Genomic DNA, 23,236 nt, shown 5'->3' on the forward strand with positions numbered 1-23,236 from the left:
CATTCCTTTTGATGGCTGCATAATATTCCATTGTGTATATATACCACATCTTCTTTATCCATTCATCTGTCGATGGACATCTTGGCTCTTTCCACAGTTTGGCTATTGTGGACATTGCTGCTATAAACATCGGGGTGCACGGACCCCTTCGGATCCCTACATTTGTATCTTTGGGGTAAATACCCAGTAGTGCAATTGCTGGATTGAACAGTAGCTCTAATTTCAACTGTTTGAGGAACCTCCATACTGTTTTCCAGAGTGGTTGCACCAGCTTGCATTCCCACCAACAGTGTAGAAGGGTTCCTCTTTCTCCACATCCCCGCCAACATCTGTCGTTCCCTGACTTGTTAATTTTAGCCATTCTGACGGGTGTGAGGTGGTATCTCATGGAGGTTTTGATTTGGATTTCCCTGATGCCGAGCGATGTTGAGCATCTTTTCATGTGTCTGTTGGCCATTTGTATGTTTTTGGGAAATGTCTGATCATGTCTTCTGCCTATTTCTTAACTGGATTATTTGTTTTTGGGGGCTGTGCTCTCTCACAGGGGAGGTGGAAATGAAGCTTGAGGGCCATCTGGATTTGACTTCCTTCAGTCTATATTTGGCCCTTGATGGCTCATTAAATATGAGTCCCTATCAGCTGTGATTGGTGTCAGGTTTTAGCAGTATCTTTGGCAGTAATTAGTGGCCATCTGTCTGAGAATGGGTGTTGACAAGGTAAGGTCCCTTGAAGTTGGATCTGGTGCCAAGTTACATATTTCACATCCTGATTGGTTCACATTATCAACCACTATTCCAGATGGTTGTGTAGGGCTGTTTGGGTTAATTTGTTTATTTCAGAATTAGGAAAAGAGCGTCAATCTCTGCCCTTACCTTAGTTTTCCTGCCTACCCCCCAGGGTTGGACATACCTGTATCACTGTAGTGGAAGTTCTTTGCCATCTTTGAGTATACTTCTGATTGTCCTTTTCCAGAGTGTTGAGTTGCTCATGAATTGCCATTTTGTCATCATGCATTTCCTTTGGGGACAAAGCATGGTCATCCTAGAACCACGTCAGACAGAGTCTGTGTCCAGTCTCATTTACATCCCCGTGTCCCTAATCTGAGCAATATGAACTGCCTTTCTTCATACTGAGGTCAAAGTCGGCACAAACAACAGGGTTAGAATAGACTTTTCCTCCTCACATTTATGCTGTTCACCAATTGCCTCACATGTGTCCTGATCGAAAGGAATGGCAAGGCACGGTTCTTTTTCAAGTTCTCGTTGTTGTTTTACTTCCCGATTCATGTGTGCTAGTCACTCAGCCATGCAGAAGGTCGATGTGGTGTTGGTACGTAATTGAAGATGCGGGATCAGCTAGCTACTTAGAAGTCGTCTAGGGAGAGGCTCGTGTAGTTGGCAAATAGTTCAAGTTTCACTAACAGTGTCGTTAATCATTCCAGTCCTTTATGGTTATTTCATTTCCACGTTGGGCTTGAGTATGGATCAGCGATTAGAGTAGAGATGATGGCTGAACATTGTGGTTGGCTTTTTAGTCCAGATGCTTCCTTTTAGTCATGGTTGCTTCATCCGGGCTTATGTATGTGCGACATAGAGATTAAGTTTGTGATTCATTGTTGTATGTCTTTCTAATGGGTTGTTCTCCATATGGGTATGTCTGTGGAGCCAAGTTGGATCTGGATGGTCCCATGGCCTGAATACAGCCATTCCAGTGTTTCTCTAACAGGAGTGATTTTGTCCCCCTGGGGTTATCACAGTTGGGAGGTCTATGCCAGGGCCACCCTAAAATGCACAGGGCATCTCCTCACAAGAAATAATTTTCCAGCACAAGTTGCCAGTAGTGCTGAGGTCAAGCTCCTCTAGTTCCGACCTATCAATCCCTGTACTGATCTGTTTCAGTAAGCCTCTCTGTGACATGCTCTGTTGCCGGAAACACTACCCGAGGTCAGCTCATTGTACGGAATACTCAATGCTATGGATTGCCAGAAATTTTACCTATGGATAGTGGATGGCTGTAGCATTCCTTAGGATTTTGTTACCTGCGATTATTTGCAGACATCAGTAATTCTGTGCACCTGGAGAGTAGAGGGGTCACAGGCAATGATTGAGTTATAATTGCTTGGATTCCTTCCAAGGTTGCCCTTTGCAACCTTGCAAGAGTTGCCATTCAAACCTGGGCACACGTTTGTTGACCAGATGAATAGGCAATAGTAAAAATTCCAGGTATGGAATATGCTGCTTCTGATGGGCCAAGAAGGTAATAATCATTACTCTTTCTGGTTGTGTACAGTGACTGTAAAGACAGCAGTTTATTCTTAATGGGCTGTGTGTGCTGTCTCCTTGGGCAGTGTCAGTTTGGTTATTTGGTTGGTAGGGTTTTGTATTTGTCCTCACTTAGATCCTATTCATCTTTAGCTAGTCAGCCTGGAATGGTATTCAATAGAGTGTGAGCAGTTTTGTCAGGAGAGACCATTACCAAAATGTTATCCATGTAATGGAATGTTTGGACCTAGGCGGCAGTTCACATGGTACTTGGATTTATCTAGGTCAGATGATAATATAGTTCCAAAGAGTTTGGACCTGGAAACAGATACAATGTCTGTATCTATTATAAACATTGACCAAACCAAACCAAACCCAATTCTCAAACCTGATCCAGGTTCAGAACCAAGATAATAAACATGTCAGTTCGGACTTTCGCTGGAAAGAGAGCAGGAGACCAAATCTTGTACTTGTATCCAATCATTGTGTCTCTGGGGTTCCCAAAAGTACACTGACAGTTTTGTGTCCCAAAGAGAAAATGGTCAAAATGAACTTCTCCATGAACTCTGTAGGTTAACTCCGGTGTAAATTGAGGCCTGATGCCATTTGGACCATGTAGGCCTTTATAGTTCCTTGTCTGATAGTTTCTAACGGTAAGACATCGGATTAAGTCCAAGGGTCCTGTTTAGACAATGAACGATTTACTTTGAAATTTTTTTAAATTATAGGTCAAAATAATACATGCACAGTTTACAAAACCAAATAGTACAGAAGACAGTAGTGTTCTGTCCCTCTCCTCCTCCTGACTATTCCTATTCACCCAAGAAAACCAGGTATTTTTCAGTTGTAAGATTTTATTGAAGTATGTGTGTGTGCAGTTTATGAATTTTTACAAACAATACACCTGTGTAGGTACCCAGGTCAAGATCTAGAACTTGATGTGCACTCCAGAAGCCCCCTGTTTACCACGCTCCCCCATAGGGGTAACCGTGTTTCCAACTTACAACACCATAGATAGGTTTTGCTTGTATTGTCTGTTGCGTAAATGCGAAACAGAAGAGGTGCCTGAGTCCTGTGGGCTGGACTGGCTCCCACAGCCTGGCTTCGGTGTTCCCCTGTTGAACGTGAGTCATTTCTCAGCACCAGCACCCCAAAGGCTGCGCCGTGACCGTACTCAAGTCGCAGCCCCAAACAAGAGTGCATCCCGTATCACATTAGCATTCCAGCTAATTGGAGTGACTACTGCTTTAGTTTTTTTTTTAAATCAATTATGTAGTTCTCCTCCGCTTCTTTCCCCTCCTAGATAAACATTATTAGGATACCAGTCATAGGATTGTCTGTATCCATTCCCCAGCAAAACCACAGTGTCCTTGAACCATTTTCCAATCACCTGCCATTAGCCCTGTCTTGTGATAAGCCCCGGTGTCTCTGTACCGTCTTCCTGTGACCATGCAGAGTCTCGGGAAGATCTGTCATTGCGAACTGCCAGCCAGCAGCATTTGTTCTGTTTGTCTTCTACAATTTGTGTGTATGTCAGGTTTGCTAAAGTTACATATTTTTAAAGCATTTGTTTGTTTCATCCAAATTGCCAAATGTATTGGTGTGTTTTTTATATAATGTTCTCATAACTTTTTGATTTCAGTTGGTTTTGTAATGACGTCTCCCTTTTTCTTGACATTGATAATTTTTCTTTTTATCCTCCATCCATCTTCAGGGAGGGCTTATCAGTTTTACTAATTTTTCAAAAATACCAACTTTTAATTTTGTTTGCCGGGAATGGCCAGCAACCTCTGTACCGAAGGATGAAAGAGGACTCCGAACTTTGCCATGAAAGAGAGGGAAAGGCAGGGGGGTTCATCGCTCAGAGACGAAGACCCTTTGCTCTTCTTTGCTCCCGCTTTTATTGTTCCTTCAGGATAATCACAAATCCTTAACACTGTTTCTCAAGCACGTGATGTGTGTCAGGGGGTCTTAACTGGAACTAGGAGGATCTGTTTATGGGAAAGCTATGACATGCTAATCTGCATGTTCTATGAGTTCTGCTAAACGTAGCCTAGGGGACAACGCATACATATCTTAGATCCCAGGGCAGCTGTTTGGCCTAGAGAGTTTTGGGGAAGGCAACTCCCCGTGACATTCCTACGGCAGAGTGGTCACTCGGGCCTTGTCATTCCAGAGGCCCACACCCTCCTCCGAAACCTTCCCTCGCCCCCCCCCCCCCAGCGGCCTCTGTGTTACATTTTAGCAGGCCAGGTATTATGGCTGATTTCATGCTCTACATGAACCCCAACATTTGTTGATTTCCTTTTTTTTTAAATTTTTAAATTTTAATTTTTGTTTTGTTTCAAGTTTTTATTTGGATTCTAGTTAGTTAATATACAGTACAATATTGGTTTCAGGAGTAGAATTCAGTGATTCATCACTTACATACGACACCCACACAAGTGCCCTCCTAAATGCCCATCACCCTCTTTATTGTATTGTTGAACAGGTTTTTGCTCTTTATTATTTCATTCCTGTTATTTTTCCTTAGGTTTCCTTTGGTGTTCTTTTTTCTAGATTCTTAAGGTGGAAATTCAAGATAATGATATTTAATCATCTTTTTTTTAATATATGCATTTATGTCTATAAATTTCCCTCTCAGCCCTTCTCCAGCTTCATACCAGAGTCCTGATTTCTTCTTCAATTCATTGAATTACATAGCTTTATTGTTATTTAATTTCCAGGTAGTTGGAAATTTTCTAGTTCCCATTTTTGTTGCTGATTTTCAGCATAACTCCATTATGGCCAGAGAACTTACTGTGCAGTATTCAGTTGTTTGAACCCTGTTGTGCTTTCTTCATAATCGGACACTTCATTACATTTCATTTTTCCATGTACACTTGAAAATTATGTGAAATTTGCTGTTGTTTTAATTTTTTCTAAAGTCAGTCAGGTCAGGCTTGTTCATTGCAGTGTTTTCCGTGTCTTTACTCCTTTTTGCTTTGTTTTTCTCAATCATATGTTGACAATTTCTTAAAGGTTCTATGATTTTTTAATTTGTTTTTCTTTTAGTTCTTTTCGTTTTTGCTTTAAATATTCTGAAGCTGTGTTTTGGGGTGCATACATATTTGAAAATGTGATTTTTCCTGTTTGGGTTATTTTCTTTTATCATTATGGAATGTCCTCCTTTTTCTCCAGAAATGTATCAAGTTTTAGAGTCTGATATTAGAACGGTTACACTACTTTGGGGGGCTAGTGTTTGCATGGTAATAATTTTTATTCTTTTACTTTCAAGTTTCTGTTGGTCTTGTTTCTCAAGGGCACCTCTCTTCAGTTTATCACTTGGTTTTCATTTTCACTCACCATGCGGTTTTCCTCTTTGTCGCATAATTTAACGCAGCCAACCAGGTCATGTGATACCTGATCCAGTTTTGTAATTAACTTGATTTTATTTTTTGATAAAACATTTCCTATTTTTTTAATGGTCACTCTACATATAACAATATATATCTTTGGCTTCTTATTTTACTACAAATAAATACTTTGCCACTTCTCCAGTGCACTTTACTCTGTAGACCCCTGCCTGCCTTTGCGTTATTGTTGTGATACGTTGTCATGGTCACATGATGTTATAATGACTGCTTTTAAAATCTGTGTTTACACAGATTGATCCTTCCTATGGTTCTCAAATTCTCCCATCATTTCCATCATCTTCTGATTTACATCTAGGTTATTTTTCTTTTTTTAAATTTTAGTTCTTGTTTAGTTCACAGGCAGGGTTCTGTTAGTGTCAAGTGTGTGATCCTGTGACTGAGCACTTGTGTACCCGACTCAGTGCTCAGCATGGTGACTGTGCTCTTCATCCCTGTCCACATTACTTTTTTTCTGTCTGAAGCATTTCCTTTTCTGTTTCATTTAGTGAAGGCCCACTGGAAACAGACTTCTTATTCTTGTGTTTTTGAAGGACTATTTGTTTTTCTGCCTGACATGGAATTCTGGGTTGGTATTTATTTTCTTTAGCACTTTAAAGTTTTTATTCCTTCATCCTCTAGCTTATGTCATTCCTGTTGAGAAATCACCTGCTGGTTTTATTAATTGCTCTTTAGTAAGTGATGTGTCATTTTTCTCTGGATGCTTTAAAACTTTTCTTTGTCATTGGTTTTTCAGTGGTTTGATTATGATGTCCTTAGGATTGGTTTTCTTTGCATTTATCCTGCTTAAGTTTTCTTGAAACATTCCAGTTGATGTAGAAGTATTTCACTGGGCTTTTAAATTTGTGTTTTTATAATAGTGATTATAGTTTTGCTACAAAAGATTCCTTTTTGGACATTTATATGTCCTTTTTCATAAAGTGCTTTTGAATTACTTTCATACTAACTTTATAAAGTTTTTAACTAAAATTTAAAAATCTATTCTGGGGTTCTCAAAAATTCCTTACGATACTTTTCTTAGTCTTTGAAAGTAATATTTGAAAGTGTGTATTTTGTACTTAAAAAATAAATTATTTATGTCAGTTTAAAATTGTAAGTTGTGGGTATAATCGCTGATTTATTTCTCTCTATGTGTTGTATAATGGATATCATTGTTTTTTTTTAAATTTTGGAATATACTCCTTTATGAGGCAAAACTTTATTTTTTCTTAGTTTAATTTCTCATCTCAAATCACTTGTATGTGGCAGTCTGAATAAATCCTTTTGAAGTTAATGGGCATCGTTGCAATTATTCATATTATTGATAATATTAGGTTTTTGCCAGCTCATTCTGTCTTTAAGTAGTACGTCTTAAAAACTAGTACAATGTACATCGAGAACTAATGATGTAATGTATGGTAATTAACATAACAATTAAAAATAAAAAAAACTAGTACAATGAACACTTTAAAAAAATTTATGTATTTTAGAGAGAGTGAGAGAGAGGAGGGATGGAGGGAGAAGGAGAGAAAATCTCAAGCAGACTCCCCGCGGAGCAGGGAGCCCGATGCGGGGCTCAATCCCAGGACCCCGGGACCATGACCTGAGCCGAAGTCACACACTTAACTGACTGAGCTACCAAGGCCTTCCCAATGAACACTTTTTAACTAATGAATTCTGTAGAGAATAGTATATAATTGAGTTATTTTTTGTGTCATCTATAATCAGTCATTTCAGAAAAATTTGGAATGAAATGTAATATACGTATATATTTCTTTGATGCTTGAGTATCCTGGGATCATATTAATGACTAGTGTTTAGCCCTGTTTGTATATGTGCTGATTAATAGGGCATTCTGGTTAATAGTCTCTTGGCTAGCTAACTGTTGCTATTCTGTACTCTACTGAAAAGCCTATGCTACCAACTATTTAGAAATACTAGGAAATATAAATTATATTTTTTAATGTCATGAAGCAAAAGACAGAATATTGAAGCCAACTAATTGTGTCATTCTAAACAAATAGGACCGCGTTATGTGGTACAAATAGGTGACAAAATTATTGACTACAATGAAGAATTCCGCCTTTTCTTGTCAACAAGAAACCCGAATCCCTTCATCCCGCCAGATGCAGCCTCCATCATTACGGAGGTTAACTTCACTACAACAAGAAGTGGGTTGCGAGGACAGGTATGTATGGGCAATAAGAAGTGACCTCATAAATCTCCTGTAGCTTTGTTTGCTCAGGAGATACTCTGAATTGGAATCGACTTTGTGGAAGCGATTAGCATTGAAACTTTTGAAACCACCTTGAAAATACATTTGTGAGTTTGAGTCAAACATTCGGGTTTACGTTATCATTTGTGTTAGACTTGTGCACTTGTTAACATCGAATCACTGCTTCTCCCACTATCACGTTAATTTTAGGGTCGATTTCTGTCATGTGTGGTAGAGTTTGAGAGAGAGAAGGCTCATAGATTAAGATCAGCTACATTTTCTGTTTTAATTGTGAAAACTGAAGTTGAAATGTGAGAATTGCATTTAATTGACCTGTTTGGCTGGTTGAGGGCGGGTGTTGGATTCCCCATCTGACTTTTTTTTTTTTACACTAGAACATATGTGTCTTTGAATTTTCATATCTGTGTATGACTTTTTATAATTTAGAACATTATGTGACTCTCAAAGTGAGTTTTTATATCTAGGCTTTTACTTATGTAGTTCCTCACCTATTTTCCTTTTAAGGCTATCATGCCTGTTGACTTTGAGTCATTCCATTTTTTACTCACCTAACAATTGTAGACTCTTCCTGTTTTGATTTAACATGATAGTATGTATATTTGTTACACTTTTTGCTTAATTATAATTTTTAAGAATTTCCTTTAAAGTATTTTTTCTTATAATAACATACAGCTCACAGCATGTATTTTTATGGACAGTATCTTTTGACTTGATGATACTTCTTATGAATAAAACTATGAAGGGATTACTCAAAGCATGGCAGAATTAATTGACAGAATTGCTCATTCTCTCTAGAACCTGTCCATCCCCTCGCTGAAAGGGGCCGTTGAGATCCGTAAGAAGTGCTCAGTGGGGATGCTTGTCCAGCAGATTTGTATTTACATGTTTTATGACCTGCCAGTGTCATCCCCTAATTTAAAGTTTCAAAATGAAGAATTTGACATAGCATTTTAAAAATAGCTTTATTAAGATTCAATTCACCCATTTAAAGTGTACAAGTCAGTGGTTTTTTTAGTGGACTTGCGGGGTCTTATGGTAACTCTGTTTAACATTTTGAAGAACAGACAGACTTTTCCGAAGTGACTGTGCTTTACTTTCCTGCCAACAACGTTTAAGGATTCCACTCTCTCCCCATCTTGCCAACACATGTTGTTATTTGTGTTTTTAATTGTAGCCATCCTAATGGGGATGAAATGATCTCTTGCTGAGATTGTGATGTTATAGTATTTTAAGTAAGATATCTCTTTATTTCTTTATATGAATATTTGCCACTAAAAAAACTAGTTTTCATAGTTTTTATATATTTTATCTAATTTTAGAAAAATATTACATATTGGTATGTTAAGTAATGCAATTTCTTGCAGATGTCCTATAATATTTAATATTTTATTGATCAGTTTATTTTGCTGCTTCCTTTGTCAGAAATAATTGTGAAGTGTCTCATGTTTAACTAGAAAGAATCAAATGAGGCACATAAAATCATAATAATTGTAGTATTTGGTCAAGCACAAGGCCTGTTTGTGGGAAGTTTATGTTTTGTCTTGTTTGAACTTTACCGCTAAAATAACTTTGACTTAAAAAAAATTTTTTTTAAGCTTTTGGCTTTAACTATTCAGCATGAGAAACCTGACTTAGAGGAGCAGAAAACAAAACTATTACAACAGGAAGAAGATAAGAAAATACAGTTAGCCAAGCTTGAGGAATCTCTTTTAGAGGTAAAATTTAGTTATTCAGGATGCTTTCTTATATTACATTTTTTTAGTGAATATAATTAATAGGTTTTTTTAAATTTAGTAGTACCTTCCACATGTTTTTGGTTGTGCCAAAGACATGGCAATATATATCTTAAAATCAGAATTCAAAGAGAAAAAAGTAGATGTCTTAGAATACAAGATCTTAAGAAGTAATGGTAATTAACGTCTAAGACAAGTGATTTTTAAGTAATACTGTCTTTATACTGTATTACTTCACTAATATTTAGTTATCTATTATTTCAAGCAGCATTAAAATGTAACAAAATTATGATTTAATCTGTAACTTTAAGTAGTTTTTATTTTTATTAGATAAAATTCATACATATGCAATGCTTTGATATAGTATATCATGATTTACTCTGTCATTCTCATAAGCTAGAAAATGTTGAAATTCTTTTAAAATAATACAAGTTTTCATAAACATCAAATTAATGATAGTGAATATGGGCTTCTTTTAATTGGTTATTTTAATATGTATGATAATGTTCACATTATTTTATTAATTTTTGCTGCAGACACTTGCCACATCCCAAGGGAATATTTTGGAAAATAAGGATTTGATTGAATCTTTGAATCAGACGAAAGCAAGCAGTGCACTTATTCAAGAGTCACTGAAAGAATCTTACAAACTCCAGATTTCCCTTGACCAAGTAATTATTTCCTTTTTGGTGATCTATATCATGTTTTCTTAAACTTTTATGTTAATATGATTAGTCAGTGTAGAGTCAGGACTTGGGGGGGTGGGGAATGACAATTACAAAAAAAGAGAGCTCTTCAGAAACCCCAGAGCCGTGGGTCTGATCGATCCTGCTGTAGAGAGGGGGTGAGAGGCTCAGGGCGCCGAGAATAAGATCTCCCGGCCTCTGCTGAGTTCTGGTGTAACGTGATCTCAAGTTCTGGAGCGACAGTTTTATACTGAAATTGAAAATGAGAGTATTGGAACTGACTGTTAAAAGCGTCTGTGCCATTCCTGGAGATTTTTAAAATTAAGGCCTGTTTAGTGTATTAAGTAAGAGTTGTAAGGGTGTCTTTTCCATTAAAAAGTTTTCTTCCCTTAAAATGCTTTTTGCCTTTCTTTTGATAATCCCTTTTGCAAAATTCTAACCCAAGTTCAAAACAGTCTATCTTTTCTTCTCCTACATTCTAATGATTGAGCTTTGCTTGAAGGCAAACAGACGCCCAAACAGATGAGTGTTAACTCTGCATTTCCAGGCTCCAGCCTGACCTGGGCCCTCACTGACGATGTCCTTTCATTCTTTGCCAGGTCGTCTCGGTGACCCTGTCACGTTTTCCTTTCAGTATTTTTCAGCCCTTGTCCAAATTGTACGCTTACATATCATTACTGTTTTACTTGGGAAAGTGCTCTGTTGAAGCAGAGTAGGAATAGATTTATAGCCCGCTTCTAACCCAGCCGCCTCGGTTTCTCTAGCATGGTGTTGCTGCACCTCTCATTTTCTGTTTCACAGCACGGGGATGTCGAACTTCCTGGCCTTCTCCTTCTGAACAGGTGTCACTGAGTCAGCCCTGTAACGTTCCGAGCATCACGTTTGTCATCTTGGCGCTCAGATCACAGTGACTCCTCACAGTCCTGTTGGGAACCTGAGGCCGTTCGCTTCTAGGATCCCTTCCCTTCTGCCATAGAGGAAGTTCCTGTGTGCACGCGGAACAGTGCCAGGGGCTTTCTTACTGGGTGCAGACACCTGTTCCAGTCTCTGCTCCCGTCAGCGTTCCTGTGGGCCCCAGCCCCACACACACTCTAGACTCAGGGTTGTGACTCTCCTGTCCTGCAGGGGGGTAGTGGAGCCAGGCCCTGGCATCACCTAAACCGCTTCTCTCTTGAAATACAAAGATGGCATCATTCATTCTCGGATCATAATTGCATACCTTTTCCCCTTACCTTCTCCGTCATACAAGTGCTCTTGGTCCTCTGTACGGTTACCCGTGAACCACTTCTACCTCAGTCATCCGGGCGCTAGAGAATTCTTTAAATACATTGCCCTCAGTTTTATAAGAATAAGGAAACTAGATGGTATTATTCCCTTTAGTTATACAGTTCTGTGATTGGTCGTGGTATTTGGTGCACGTTCTGTAGGACTTGTAAGAGTGGCTAGCTAGGAGCGGAGTGGCCTGTAGGTGGCAGGAGACCACTAGCACTAAGATGTTTTTCCCACCCAACCTCTGATCCACAGGAGCGGGACGCCTACCTTCCTCTGGCCGAGAATGCCAGCAAGATGTACTTCATTATCTCTGACTTGTCCAAAATTAATAACATGTACCGTTTTAGTTTGGCTGCATTTCTCCGACTTTTCCAGCGAGCTCTGCAGAGCAAACAGGTATGCTCTCTGTTACCCCACAGCTGATGCTGAGTAACAGAGATCCTTGACTGGGTACTTAGAGAAAGAATTTCCTGAGAAAACTTTAGAATTCTATTTCAGAAGACCACATCCAACAATTTTAAAGTGTATCTAAAGAAACTGGCTCCTTAATTGTATTTTATGTTCTTAACAAACTATCCCAGTGCGACAGTCTTCTTAATGGAAATGATTTCAATTCTGAGCACAAGTTAATAAATAATAGATTACCATTAAAATGGTATAAAGAAATTATCTACATAATCTCATTCCTTGGGGGAAAACAGCATTGAAAATTTCATGTTCATGTGTGTCGTTTGAGGCTGTGCTACGTGCCAGGTGTTGTAGTTAAGGAGGGTAGAGGAGTACCCTCTGCGTGATCAAGTTTGTGTGCTGATAGAGGGAAGGGTATCTTAATGGATATAAATGGTCTTAACCCAAAGGTAGCACGCTGTCTTTACATTAAGTATTAATATTAATATATTGCGGACAACTTTCATGTCATAAGTAGAAACCTGCACGGTGTTTTTGAAGATTGAGAGGCTGTGCAATGTGAGCCCTGTAAGCACGTGCCATGTGGACGTTTTCCTGATTGTGCTGAATGTCATTGTACCCCTAACTTGGCAGATCAGACAGTGTTTTTCTTCACCTCATGGGTTCTGTGGGGAATTGGGTCAGGGCCGAGCAGAGATGGCTTACCTCTCTTTCACGGTGTTGGGACCTCAGCTGGGACAGGAGGGGAGGGGAGGGGGTGGGGGGTGGGGGTTGGCTGGGGCCTGGAGCCCGAGGGCTTGGTGAGGAGGACCCTGTGCTGGGCTTCCTGGCGGCACAGAGTAGTGGATTTCTGATAGGACATCTTGGGGCCACATGTGTATTTCAGTCCGTGAGGCGGAAGCTGTGATAAGTCAGCCTGGGGTCGGTGTCACCCGTGCTGTCTGTTGTTTGGCGGAAGCAGTCGACAGGGTGGGGGAGGAGGCCTCATCTCCTGACAGAAGGATGTCACAGAACGTGCTTATGTATTAAGACAGCAACAGACATTATTAATGGTTTCTCCTTTTTTCAGTGGGTTGTTCCTCTAGTTTTCTTCTTAGTTACATCCCCAGACTTGGATGACTGGGACCAAAGTGCCCGTGTGTAAACTTTCAGACAAATGTGTCTCTTTACCTCTGGAAACATGTGCTGTTGGCCTATGAAACTGAGGCGGCGAGACCACCTTGTCCATCTGTAGCTCCTATATATATCTCCGATAATTTTTGCATGAAAAGTTTCTCATAAATTACTTAGAAAGTACACAATTATAAGTTCATTTTAAATTCTTTCTTGTCCTTTCGTCAAAAAATATTTCTGTGAAAAGTCAGTGACTCTGAAGGATTATGAGAACCGACGAACAGGTCCGACGAACAGGTTAGCAGTTCTGCCCGAACTCAGTGAGAACATTGGTTATTCTGTGCTCTTTACAAAAACGTGTAGCTCAGTGTCTCCTCAGGAGCCTTCGGTCGTCGGTAGTGTGGCTACTGAATTAACATTGACCTTTGTGTGTGTGCGTGTGTGTATGTTTATGCATGTGCACATTTGTGCGTGTGTATGTGCGTGTGCACGTTTGTGTGTGCGTGTGTATGTGCAATGCGTGTTCGTGTGCATCTGTGAGTGTGCGAGTTTGTGCGTGTGCACGTTTGTGCGTGTACATGTGCATGTTTGTGTGCGTGTTTGTCCGTATGTGCGTGTCCATGTGTATGCGTGTATGTGCAATGCATCTTTGTGCGTGCATGTTTGTGCGAGCTTGTGTTTGTGCATGTTCATGTTTGTGCGTGTGTATGTGCGTTTGTGCATGTACATGTGCATGTTTGTGCATGTTTGCGTGTGTTTGCATGTGCACGTGGGTTCACGTGTGTACATTTGCACGTGCATGTTTGTGCACGTGTGTGCGTGTGCGTGCACGTGTGTCCGTGTTCACGTGTATGCACATGTGTGTGCGTGTATATGTGTGCGTGTTTGCATGTGCATGTTTGTGTGTGCGCGTGTGCGTGTTTGCATGTGCACGTGTGTGCACGTGTATGCATGTGTGTGCGTGTTTGCATGTGCACGTGTGTGCGTGTTCATGTGTATGCACATGTGTATGTTTGTGTGTGTGTGTGTGTGTGTGTGCATGTGCTTGAATTCATTTTTAAAAGCAATATAATTTTAAATATGTAGAGTACAAAACTTTCTCTCCAGTGTGCTGGAGATCCATTAGATCTTGCAGCAGTGCACTCTTTCTCACGATAGAGTGTCTCTTAGTGGATCCAGGGTTCCGTGTCCCATGTGGTCTTTGTGAAGGAGTAGTGAAAGGGAGAGGGTGTTTTCCATGTGAGCTCTCAGGTAGGACAGGTACTACCAGGGCCAGGCCGAGGTCTGCTACATCTGAGCGACACCCCGTGAGGTTTTGTGCTAGTGTCACACATTGCCCTGCTTATCCTGGATGTATTTCTCTAAACTGTTAAATTGTCTTAGGAGGTTTTTATTGTCAGTTTTAATCATAAGGAAACAAAATTTAGCCTAAATAGTATACCAGGATTGAACTTTTCAAGGCCTGTATCCTCCAAGTGCTCCCTGAGGTGAGAGGTAAACCTATCACACTTGGGGGACAGACCAGTCTTGACAATCTCCTCTGCCCTCTTCAGTAAGCAGAGGAAATAGCCGTTAGTGGTATTTTCCAAACCATGGCAGTTCTGTATGATACAGAAGTACAAAACAGATGAAAAACTAAAGGTGCTATGATTTCTTAAACAGCATCAGCATCAAAGTTATTGTTCATCCTTAGTTAACATGGAAGGCATGGTTTAACCTTGTTTAGGTTTTTATATTGAGGATGAGAAAATTCCATGTTGGGTGCAGTTCTGGTCACCCTATTTTCAGGCTGGATTGATCATTATAATACAAGGAATGAAATGGGTTTAACCCATACTCATAGAGTATTCTTAATGCCATTAGGTATCAAAGTGGTATCATCAAATTCAGTTCATATTGTATTATTGGAAGTTGACTGTAATTTTCATTCATTGAAAGCCTTAACTTTGTGAATTAAAGAAAAATACATCAAGTATTTTTATCATATTAGTGTACAAATTTAATGCCCTTGTTTGTTTGGTCCCTTGAGTTGACAAAAATAGTTGTTCCAGAATCAGCTTTGAGTCTGGAGGAACAGTTTATAAGTGTGATTACGCTATGGGGTATCATTTAAATGTTTATAAATTTCCTAATGGTTTTTCAGTTTTCAAATTGTAATCTACAGGATTCTGAAAATACAGAAGAGAGAATCCAGTCTCTTATCAGCTCATTAAAACATATGGTCTATGAATATATATGCCGTTGTCTATTTAAGGTAAGAAATACTGCTTTTTCATGTATAAGATACTACTTGTACTTTGATTTAATACAGTGTTACAGTTAAGTTGTATAACTTTATCTACTGGAAAGGTGTTGAAATTGGCATTTCTGATACTTTCCCAGAATGATGTTCATTGCTAAGTGGAAGGTCTCACAGCCTTGCAGGGTGTGGTTGGGATGGAGGAGAGAGACGAGCGAGGAAGGGAGGGCAGACATGTCGTAGGTCAGCCGCCGTGGCTCTGGATGCCCGGTAGCCCAGGAGGAGGACATGGTGACGGGTCGTTTTCTAGCTGCACTCGGTGACCCTGCCTCAGCACTGTTGCCCGTTTGTACCACATTAGTATTTGTTGTGGGGTCTGTTTGGGAGCACTTCCTCTACACACTTGTTAAAATAAAAACTATCTCTTGACATTGCCGGTGTCCCCTAGGTTGGGGATGAAAACTGGTTCCATTCCTGGCATTAGGCAGTAAACTAATGCTTGAGTTATGAAATTTGTCACAGATGTCTTCGTATTACAAGGGCCTCTGAGGAATACAAAATGAAATGTATTTTAGAAATTTTTGAATATTGTAGAAACAGAGGATTTTCTCTTAGGATTTTTTTTTTAAGTACCAATCTTTGGGGCTAGGTTGAGGAAGAGCTTTGTAAAGGCAATTAACTGCATGAGAGAAATAGAGTTATTATGGTACAGTTATGTAGGGTTCTTAGAGAATATTGGAAAAGATAGAGTTAATACATTCTTTAGAAAGGGACAGTAACTTTTATGAGTAGAGTCAAAATGTTGACGATCTTTACTTGAGACAAGGGGTATTATTGGAAGCTCACAGACCTGTAGTTGGGTATTTCTGCAGAATGTTTCTTTAATGAGAACTCTGGCGATACCTATATAGGTCTATAGACAGTATATATGTGTATTTTGGAGGGCTTTCCCTCTAAAAATCACCTGTTTGGCCCCCAGTTTTAAATTATACATATGTCTGGAATTACAAGCAGATGATCTCAAAGCCCATTTTGTCCCTAAAACGTTATGACCTTAGATAGATATGGGGATGGCATCTGTAACGTTTGTATAATGTATTATTGCACATAGTACTTAAACACTTTTATTACACAAACACAACTTAAAAATATTTTCTGAAGACTTTCAAACTTTATGGGACTATATAGTGGCGCCTGGGTGGCTCAGTCAGTTAAGTGGCTATGATCCCACGGTCCTGGGATCGAGCCCCACATCGGGCTCCCTGCTCAGTGGGGGCTCTGCTTCTCCCTCTCCCTCTGTCTCTGCCACTTTGCCTACTTGTGCTCTCTATCTCTCTGTCAAATACATAAATAAAATCTTTAAAAGAAAAACTTTATGGGACTATATACGAAAAACTATATAGAAGAACCTTTCGTCATTTCTCCCCATTCCGATGCTTCACTCCATTAGAGTAAACCAGTCCAAGGATCAGTTGGCTCTTTATTGTCTATTTCCTTTCTCTTCATGTGCACGTGTGCAAATACATAATTTTTTTTCTTTTCCTTATTATATATTTTGTTCTCTTGCATTTCTCTTATTGTGACAGGTCCTGAAGATCTTTCCAAAAGTAGAACTATGTTAACCTCATTATTTTTAGTGATTGTGTGGTATTCCGTAATATGGTCATATGTTGTTTTATCTACTACTCTGTTGGTGGATATTATTTATATATATTTTTTGCTATTATGAGTGAACACAGTGAAATTCTGTAAATCTATCTTTATGTACATATGTAAGTATCTCTATTCATTAGATTTCTTCATGGAAGTATAATTGCTGGTCCAAGAAAAGATACCTTTCAAATTTTGTTGAATATTATCAAATTGCCTTCTACAAGTTTTTTATCAGTTAATAATTTTACCCACAGAGTAATTAAGGTATCTCCTTCCTTGTATCCTTGTCAACCCTGGATATATTATTAGTGTTTCTATTTTTTATCAAGTTATGGTTTACAAATTTTTTTCTCTCCTCTGCATTTTTATTAAAACTTTATTTTTACCTTCCTCCCTTATGTTTGTTGATTTTCTTGTTATTTTAAAGAATAAGCTTTACTTTACAGAACAAGTCTACTTTATTGTAATTATTTTTATATTTTATTTTTAATTTATTTTTAATTGCTTTATTGGATTTATTTTTTGATTGCTATGTTATGAATTTTTATAATTAGTTTTTGAATGTAGCTTTAATCTTTCTTGTTTTTCTGGTGAATATGTTAGAGCTGCAAAGTTTCATTTTGATCACTCTCCTAATAATATGTTTGATGCTTTTTTACTTTCCTTTCAAGGCCTGTGAACTAAAATAGGCTGTGATTTGTGAAAATATCACAGACCTGCACTTATTTTAAGGTGCCACCAAAATCCTTATGAAAGTAGATACGTTATAAATAAGTATTATTCTTGAAAAATGTTTAGTGGAAAGATAATATAAACTTTCATATTCATTCCAAAGATTTGTAACTTACTAGGAATTTCTTGTTTTTGACCCATATATCTGTGCCTCTGCTTATATATTCTTATTTTACTTTTAGCAATACAATATATTTACTGATGAGATTTAAATCCTTATGTCATACATTTTGTAATGTAATTAGGGAAAGATATAATATATGTTCAGCATCAAGATGATTTAATGTATCAGTGCAGTTTAGTTAGGGTTACTTCTTGTAAAAATACATTGAAGTGAGGCTCCAGCCAGCGTTTTATCGCACGAGCGGAGAGCTTGGAAGGTTGAACATCCCGACGGTGTAGTGCCCAGGTGGAATTTTTTATTGCCCGTCTTGAGAAATACTTTTCTGTTGTGAACAGTTACACTCACTTTTAAAAAAGCTATCATGTATAATTCTTAAGACATTTTAATTGGTGATGGAATATGTGGTTTCTAATATTCATATTTCTCTATCAGTAATATTAAGTTTGTTTGAATAATAATTCAGAAAGCACATTAATTGTGAAGCAGTGAGGTACATTTCTCAAGATTTAGCATTATATTTGACTTGGGTTGGAACTGATTCATATTTTAGTGTGAGGTGTCTGGAGTTCCAGCACCAGTTTCACATTAAAGCTCCTGCCAGTCTGTTGCTGATGTTGCTGTCGTGTTGGAGACGGCAAGAGACCCTGAAACAGAGGCTGCGATTAGTGTTCACATCCTGAGGGAAGGCAGCTTGACCTGCAACAGAGAATGATTGACTTGTTTTGTAGCAGAAAATTTAGACTCTTAGTAAACTAAACCAAATGGAGAAAGCTGTTGCGCAGTTTCACTTGAGGTTATTGGGTCTGCCATTCTTTCTTTCTTTCCAAGAAATAAAAAGTGTTTATTTCAGTAAACTAAGTATTTTGGACAATTATAGGATAAGTAGCATATTTAGTTCCCCAAAATTTGGGATTATGATGGAACTGTGTACAAATTAGTGCCACTCCATATCATTCTTCATCCCAGTGTATCATTTGGAACAGATACAAAACAGTGGAAGTTGCTGTTGGAAGGTTAAACAATTTCCCCATGTATTGGATGAAAGTACAGAAAAGGGTTGGAAAGAGTGTTTGGAGATCATCTACTCTTGTGTTTGCCCTTCCTCATGGGAGGATTCCCCGAGAGAGCTCGGCTCTGGGGCAGGAGGACTGCCTGGTGGGGGGCGGGTTGCTCACCCCACTTCCCTCTTCGAATGAATTTGCTGGTTGAGTAAAATATGGATGAATCAATCATACATTTTAAAAATGTCCCATGATTGTATTTATCCGACAAGTCATTTAATTTGGATTCTGGTATTTTTTTTCTGTCAAAATGTGTTTTCTTTTAACAGAGAAGTGGAAGTTCTCTGGGTGTTTATAAATTTTATAACTTGTTGCTATTAAAGTGAATCCTGGTAATTTAGATCATCTCTTCTGCTTAGAAAATTTTGAAACCTAGCATCTAACCCATTAGATTTTCTATGAGTAGAGTTGGATTGTGTAGAACTGTTCATTAAAACGTGGGACCTAACTTCAAGCACAGATGTGAGTGCTCAAGTTCTATGCTATCTTGGTGTTCTTTAGATTAGAGCAGGGCTTCATATGGTAACATCTATTTTATACTTTTCTTTGAATGTATTTGAAAGCGATGAATAGTGTAGAGTACCCATAAAAGGAATAGATTTATTATTCTTTCTGCTGATGCTTAATCTCTGAGAAACATGAGGTTTATAGAATTTTTTTTTAAGATAAATTTCCTCTTCAACACAGTATTATGTAGTACATCAGGCTACTATAAAGTGGGTAGTTTTTGTCTGTCACATTACAATGTTCCAGGCACTGCACAAGTATCTTACATACATTGTTATTTAATTCCTACAACAATACCATTCTAGAAAGGAGGAAATCAAGATCTAGAGCTAGCACCTTTCTGTAGGTTTTTCAGATGTCGAGGAGGTTGGAACTGGAATTTAAACCCACTCTGCTTGATGCTGGAGACTTAGGCTGATAGGATGTGGGGGAAACAAAATCGTCGCGTCTGGAAGTGTGAACTGTATCCCAGCTAAGAAGTGGACTTTAGGATTCCTGTATCTCATATGACTCGATGCTACTGGTTTTACCCTTTATGAACATCGACGAGTGTGTGTGATGCTGGAGGATGAAATGTGTGGCTGATTTAGACTGTGCAGGCGTCTCTTAGGATTTTCCTTCATTCAGCTCCTTTTGTCGATGATCAGTTGAGTTTCTGCTTATTATATATCCCCTTGAGAGTAAAGAATTTTGTAACAGAACCCAAGTGTAATGAGATAAATTGACATTGAACTGAAACACCTAAATTTTCTGATCTGATGAGCAGTGTAGATCCAAGGACATTTGAGGTACAAAATATTTTCTCAACTGGATACTGACAGGTTTTTTTATTGTTGTTGTTTGAAGGAAGTATGCAGAAAATCTGTAGGCTTGGTTTATTCATTCTTAACTTGACTCCAGTTTATTTGGAAATTGTGTTGTCTTGTCTCTCAGTAAATTGTATTTTTAGGAGTATTTCTGAGTCATAATTGTTCTTTATTATACTGTTATTCTTAAATACTTATGGCTAAAAATGGCTGCCAGCAACAGCCTCTTCGGCTGGGATCCCAGTGAGCCTGGTGTAGGTCATGGGTACATATGCCATTATCTGTGGAGGAGATCATGTGTGATCGTATGCTGATCCCTGAGGCCATGATGTGTTCTGGGACCAGAGCACAGAGAGAACAGGGGCCACCGTTATGCATTTGTTGACTGTATATTATGTGGCTTATTTTTTGCCAACATTTTGGAGCTTTGCCTCAGTGATAATGAACAGATTAGCAGCAGCTAATCTGAGAATCGTAGTGGCAGGGCCTGGCCTTTTCTTCGTTAACCCTGGAGACTGCATTATTTTTCCTCAGGTCAAAGGAAGAAATGGCTAAGATAAATGTAGTAATACTGTGTGTGACTTTGTGTGTATACCTTAATCCTTATTTCTTTACCTTAGAGGAGGGATGTGTTTTAAATATCCATTAATGTGTAAAATAAGCATCTTAGAGGCTTACCCCGCCAGTCACCGTTCAACCCCAAACCTGAATTTGTACTTTCTGACACCTAAGGACGCTGCACAGCCCCCAGATGGCATGTCTTGATTTTTATAGTTTCAAGTCACATGGGACTTATTTCCTACACATAGTGGTTGGTTGCACCTTTCTTTCCACACCGAGTGATGGCCATCTGCTTAAAATTTTTCTATTTTGAGAATTTTTTTAAAGTCCTTGACTATGTTATGGTTGTAAACACATGGTTTTTATTTATTCACTTAATAGGCATTTGTTGAGTACTTGCTGTATACACATACACAACATACACTTTCATAGAGTCAATTATTCTTCTGTATTGTATTATTTAAGACACTGAATCTTCCCGACAGAGGGGTGATTTTCTTGCAGGCAAGGAGATGCCTGCTGGTAATCTTTACAGCCTGTACAGTTAGTCTGTGTGCAGATTTATAATCATAATTTGTTATTTATAGTATGGGAGAAGCTATATAAAATGCTTAAATTATAAACTGGTGGGAAAAGATGGTGCTTGAGTAGATAGGTTTGTTGTTGTTGTTAATAAACATTTACTGTATGCCAGCAAATTAGATAACCTGGAAGAAATGGGTGCATTCCTAGAGATGTATCAACTACCAAAACTGAACCAGGAAGAAATAGAAAACCTGAACAGACCTATAACCACTAAGGAAATTGAAGCAGTCATCAAAAATCTCCCAACAAACAAAAGCCCAGGGCCAGATGGCTTCCCAGGGGAATTCTATCAGACATTTATTTATTTATTTATTTATTTATTTATTTTTTTAAAAGATTTTATTTATTTATTTGAGAGAGCGAGAATGAGAGAGAGAGAGAGAGAGAGAGAGAGCATACGAGAGAGGGGAGGGTCAGAGGGAGAAGCAGACTCCCTGCTGAGCAGGGAGCCCGATGCGGAACTCGATCCCGGGACTCCAGGATCATGACCTGAGCCGAAGGCAGTCGCTTAACCAACTGAGCCACCCAGGCGCCCTCTATCAGACATTTAAAGAAGAATTAATACCTATTCTCTTGAAACTGTTCCAAAAAATAGAAATGGAAGGAAAACTTCCAAACTCATTTTATAAGGCCACCATTACATTGATCCTAAAACCAAAGACCCCATCAAAAAGGAGAACTACAGACCAATATCCTTGATGAACATGGATGCAAAAATTCTCCCCAAAATACTAGCCAACAGGATCCAACAGTACATCAAAAGGATTATTCACCACGACCAAGTGGGATTTATCCCTGGGCTACAAGGCTGGTTTAACATCCACAAATCAATCAATGTGATAATATACATTAACAAAAGAAAGAACAAGAATCATATGATCCTCTCAATAGATGCAGAAAAAGCATTTGACAAAGTACAGCATCCTTTCTTGATCAAAACTCTTCAGAGTATAGGGATAGAGGGTACATACCTCAATATCATAAAAGCCATCTACGAAAAACCTATAGCCAATATCATTCTCAATGGGGAAAAACTGAGAGCTTTCCCCCTAAGGTCAGGAACACGGCAGGGATGTCCACTCTCACCACTGCTATTCAACATAGTATTAGAAGTCCTAGCCACAGCAATCAGACAACAAAAAGAAATCAAAGGCATCCAAATCGGCAAAGAGGAAGTCAAACTCTCACTCTTTGCAGATGATATGATACTGTATGTGGAAAACCCAAAAGACTCCACCCCAAAACTGCTAGAACTCATATAGGAATTCAGTCAAGTAGCAGGCTATAAAATCAATGCACAGACATCAGTGGCATTCCTATACACCAACAACAAGACAGAAGAGAGAGAAATCAAGGAATCGATCCCATTTACAATTGCACCCAAAACCATAAGATACCTAGGAAGAAATTTAACCAAAGAGGCAAAGGATCTGTACTCAGAAAACTATAAAATACTCATGAAAGAAATTGAAGAAGACACAAAGAAATGGAAAAACGTTCCACGCTAATGGATTGGAAGAACAAACATTGTGAAGATGTCAATGCTACCTAGAGCAATCTACACATTCAATGCAATCCCCATCAAAATACCATCCACTTTTTTCAAAGAAATGGAACAAATAATCCTAAATTTTGTATGGAACCAGAAGAGACCCCAAATAGCCAGAGGAATATTGAAAAAGAAAAGCAAAGCTGGCGGCATCACAATTCCGGACTTCCAGCTCTATTACAAAGCCGTCATCATCAAGACAGTATGGTACTGGCACAAAAACAGACACATAGATCAATGGAACAGAATTGAGAGCCCAGAAATGGACCCCCAACTCTATGGTCAACTCATCTTTGACAAAGCAGGAAAGAATGTCCA

The 23,236-nt window shown here is 38.7% G+C and overlaps 1 protein-coding gene across 4 annotated transcripts in view; it reads left to right on the top strand.

The window, feature by feature from the left end:
• The window catches only part of DYNC2H1 (dynein cytoplasmic 2 heavy chain 1), a 376,065-nt gene that overhangs the window by 130,569 nt on the left and 222,260 nt on the right, over positions 1–23,236 (top strand). For all 4 annotated transcript variants that reach the window (XM_025893740.2, XM_025893745.2, XM_073903659.1 and 1 more), the window contains exons 66-70: positions 7,678–7,841; positions 9,485–9,604; positions 10,159–10,293; positions 11,833–11,976; positions 15,266–15,355. In XM_025893740.2, coding sequence (XP_025749525.1) covers positions 7,678–7,841; positions 9,485–9,604; positions 10,159–10,293; positions 11,833–11,976; positions 15,266–15,355 — 653 coding nt within the window. The remainder of the gene's footprint in view (positions 1–7,677; positions 7,842–9,484; positions 9,605–10,158; positions 10,294–11,832; positions 11,977–15,265; positions 15,356–23,236) is intronic.

Source organism: Callorhinus ursinus, unplaced genomic scaffold (genome assembly GCF_003265705.2).
Source record: "Callorhinus ursinus isolate GAN/ISIS: 27379988/994484 unplaced genomic scaffold, GSC_fseal_2.0 scaffold19, whole genome shotgun sequence".
Classification (NCBI taxonomy): Eukaryota; Metazoa; Chordata; class Mammalia; order Carnivora; family Otariidae; genus Callorhinus; species Callorhinus ursinus.